At 61.7% G+C, this 4123-nt stretch overlaps 1 protein-coding gene across 1 annotated transcript; it reads right to left on the reverse strand.

Annotated features, from left to right (window-relative positions):
* Window positions 1–714: 714 nt before the first annotated feature.
* On the reverse strand, window positions 715–4028 carry GEMIN4 (gem nuclear organelle associated protein 4). The gene has a single exon (XM_057371920.1). It carries the CDS (start codon window positions 4024–4026, stop codon window positions 793–795), a length of 3234 nt encoding a protein of 1077 aa, XP_057227903.1. The 5' UTR covers window positions 4027–4028; the 3' UTR covers window positions 715–792.
* Between the last annotated feature and the right edge of the window lie 95 nt (window positions 4029–4123).

Consider the following 4123-nt stretch of genomic DNA (forward strand, 5'->3'; position numbering starts at 1 on the left):
AAAAAAAAAAAAAAAAAAAAGGGCTTTTTCCGACCTGTGGTTGTTGCAGAACCGCAGCTATCACAGTAAGGACCGAGAGCAGCTGATGTTACAAACCGCTTGCAACTCGTTACAGATGTTGTATCTCCCTGTTTTCATTGCGAATAACGTGCCTTATGTAAGGACAAAAAAAACAAACCAACAACCCCAGCCAATGAGGCACCTCATTTTGCACTAACACTGCCCTATTTACTATCAGGAGACCAATAAAGATTTCCTCTCTGAGTCACACCACTGGCTGGCTCTTCCACGTGCCGTTCATTGCTGGGTGGGGGCGTTACATGTGGGGTTACTGCTGCAACCCCACCTCCGGGCAGGAGCAGCACACGCCGATTTCCAAAGGCTCCTGCCTGTCCTAAACTCACCCAACTCGCTCCCCAGCCTCTGAATGGCTTCCCAGCCTCGGGCAGCCCGTGGTGAAACCAGCAATTCTCCCGGGACTAGGAGAGGGCTGGTGGCARAGGAGCCAGAGGGAAGTGATTTCCTCAGTGCTGGAGACTGCTGTGTAAATTCAGAGTTGCCAGCAGGCAAGGCTGCAGCCACAGAACCGTCAGCTTGGCTCAGGAACAGCTCTGTTCCAGTTATTCCRATGGAAAACCAAAGTGGCTCCTCCTACACATCTTTATATGGCTACTTCCACTGTTGCATGGAAGAAAACAGCAGGGAGGGAATAAATGCAAAAGTGAAAAATAAGGGTTTATTACAAATCTCACAAAGTCCAGATCAGGGATCTGTGCTCTCCTCTCCAGCTCCTCAAGCTTGYTCCCCTGCTGAGTGTGCTCCCAGCTTGCTGAGCTTCTGCAGGAGGGTTCCCCGCAGCTCCTCGTCCCCCACGCTGTCTGTGATGGCCTCTAGGAAGTGTCTGTCGTTGGCCCTGCGCAGCGCCGCGCACGGGGACGCGTCGGCCCCGCTGAACGCCTCGTACTGCGACAGCACCTCCAGGGCCACCACCAGCAATGGCTCCCCGCAGCCCCCGCCGGGCAGCATGGCAGCCACGTGCAGCAGGTGACACAGCACCTGGATGCACACGAAGGACACCTCCTGCACGAAGGTGCCACCCTCATTGGGCTGGGACGGGGACCCCACCGCRGCCTTGGCGGAGGCCAGCAGGGCGGTCAGGCTGGAGCAGTAGAGCTGCACYACGTGGAGCCAAGCGTGGGGAGGCAGCCAGGTGGAGCAGCTGGAGCTGCAGAGCAGCTGGAAGCCCCGCAGGAAGAGCACGGAGAGCTGCAGRTGGCGGGCCAAGGGGCGCAGGTTGAGCAGGGGCAGGTGCTGCACGTACTCCAGSGTGTAGGGGACGTGCAGCACCTCCCTCTGCAGCAGCTGCTCCGCCACGGCCGTCAGCCTCCCCCACTCGGCCTGGCTGCACCACGGCAGCACCTGCACCAGGGCCACCAGGAAGCCTTTGCTGAAGAGRTTCACCTCCTCGGGGTTGTCCACGTCGACGGCGAGCAGCTCCAGCATGGTGTCCCTGAGCGCYGGGGACACGCAGCAGCACTCCATCCACGCCAGCAGCCCGCTGCCCGGCCCGTAGGCTGGCAGGGACTGCGACGTCCACTCGTCCTCAGGGAGCCTGCACACCTCGAACAGCGTGGCCGGCACCTCGTTCTTGAAGTGGTCCCCGAAAAGCTTCTTCAGACGGAGCCCCACRGTCCAGTCCAGCGATGCCACCTTCCTGTGCAGCCAGGCCAGCGACTGCACCCACAGCTCCGGAGAGGGGACGCTCTCTGGCCCCAGCACCTCGCACAGCTGGCAGAGAATGTTCAGAATCAGGTCTTTGGTCTCCAGGGAAGGGTAAAGCTGCTCCTTAGGTTGATGCCAGAACTTGGTGTAACCATCCAGAAGTTTGCAGAGGCTGAGGATGAGTGGGAAAGGGTGGCAGGATTTGATCCAGTGCTCCTCTGAACAGCACGGTATTSCCAAAACCTTGCTGAGGATCTGCAGGCTCAGCTCAATCTGAGGAGAGTCTGACCTCAAACAGGGAAGGACAAAGGCTTTGGTCACTTCTGCAGGTGTTAAAAGAGGGGTGGCTGAGGGTGGCTGCATCAGAAAGGTCAGGAACTGAAGGAACTGCTCCTCTTCCCTCGCAGTGGAAAGCTTCCCCCACACCGCCTCCTCCAGACACCTCACCACCAGGCTGCRTGGCCTGCCTGGATCCTCGTGGCTCTCCAGGGAGCTCAGTGCTGGGAAGGAGCAGAGGATTTGGCYGAGGAACTGGTGTGCTCCGAGGTTGACCACAGCAAGGTGACAAACCTGCTTCACCGTGGCCTCGGGGTAGAGCAGCGTGAGCCTGGCCACAGCAGCCACAGCCCTGCTCAGCCCTTCATCAGACACACTCTTRGTGATCTGGTTGAGAGTCACATTCAGGTCCTCCTGGAAGCCCTCCCTGACAACCTGCAAGTTCTGGGACAGGCCCTGGCCACCCCAGGATGCCAGGACACCTGAGATCACTTTGTTTTTGTCAGGCAGTGAAAGCTCAGYGTAGCACTCCACGATGGCTTTGCTCACTTCCATCTGCAGCTCTCGGGCCTCCTTGTCTTGGCAGGACRTGGCAAAGCTCACCAGCGTCTCCAGCAGCTCCAAAACCAGCTCAGGTTTCTGGAACAGAGCTTTGTTTTCAACAAGGCACTCGACCCAGGCCTTTGAAAAGGCCCAGGTCCTTTCAGATGCAAACACAGAGCACGTGTCCACATGGCGCTCCAGCCTCTGTGCAATGATTGCCATGGCAACTGAAGACACCAAGCTGGTGTCCAAACCCTCCAGGACAGCGCTGGTGTCCCTSAGAAAGTCCTTGGTGAGCTGTGCCAGCTCTGACACTGCCTGTGTCTCACCCTCCCCCAGGTCCCCGGTCTGTGAGAGGCAATCCAGGCTCTTCCCAAGGGCGGTCAGAGTGTCCAGGAGCCGATAGCTCTCRTAGCAGAGCTCCTCAGAGCCCTTCAGAGTGTCCTGCAGCTCCTCTCCCCAGGCCTGCAGCAAGCTGAGCAGCAAGTYCAAGCCAACAGAGAGCTCCTCACGAGACAGTTTGGTCACGGGCAGGAGGCTCAGGCTCCTCTCTGCCTCCCTGACCTTCTCTCCCAGCTCACAGGGGTGGTACKGGCTGTCAGTGTCACTGCACCACAGGCTGACCACGGCACCGAGCTTGCCCAGGTACTCTGTGATGGGCAGGGGGCTGTCCCCGCTCCCCAGCCCAGCGCTCAGGCGCAGCAGCTCGGCCAGGTTGGCCAGGGCGTAGCAGCGGAGSCGGGGCTGGGCGATGCTGCCGCGGGTGTGCTCCAACCCCTCCAGCAGCACCATGGACAGCCCGCTGGCAGCCGGGGGGTTCCCGGGGTCACCCTTGAACCTCTTGGGGGGCTGCAGACCATCCTCCAGGCAGGACTCACCGCCGTGCTGATGGATGAGCGCGCCGAACGCGGACACCATCGCGTCCTCCTGTCCCTCCTTGTGYTTCATCACCTCCCACCACACGTCCAGGAAGAACCTGATGTCCGACGGGGATGTCTCGCTGGAGATGTACTCCACCAAGCTCTCCAGCTGCCCCCGGCACACATCGGGAGGCAGCGCCAGCAGCAGCTGCACGAAGAGCCGCGGCGCCCGCAGCGCCTTCACCAGCTCGAAGAGMGCGGTGTGGTTCACATCGGGGATCATCGCGCCCACCGAGAAGAACCCGTCATCCTTCCATCCCCACTCCAGCGAGGCGGCGGGGGGGGCCGGCAGCAGGATTTTCGCCCACACGATGGCCACGGCCTCCTTCTTCCAGAGCCCGTGGYCCCGCGGCGAGGGGCAGCGCTCGCCGATCTCCCGCAGCGCGTCGGTGATGGGCACCCCGGCGCGGGGCCAGTCGGCTTTGCGCAGCTCCCGCAGCGGCCGCGGCTGCAGCAGGCGGGCGGCCAGCAGGAATCCGCCGTGCAGGATCGCCGTCTCCTCGCCCACGGCCCASGGCCCCGCGGGACATCCCGGGATGGCGGCTCCGCGCTCGCCCGCCTCCATGGCGGCGCCGGCGTGTGACGTCATGCGCGCGACGCGGTGACGTCACGCCGGCATCCCGCCGCCCGCAGCGCCCCCTAGCGGCGCGGAGGTGTGTGGA

The sequence above is a fragment of the Malurus melanocephalus genome, unplaced genomic scaffold, assembly GCF_030028575.1.
Source record: "Malurus melanocephalus ecotype Western Australia unplaced genomic scaffold, MMel_1.1 scaffold_162, whole genome shotgun sequence".
NCBI lineage: Eukaryota > Metazoa > Chordata > Aves > Passeriformes > Maluridae > Malurus > Malurus melanocephalus.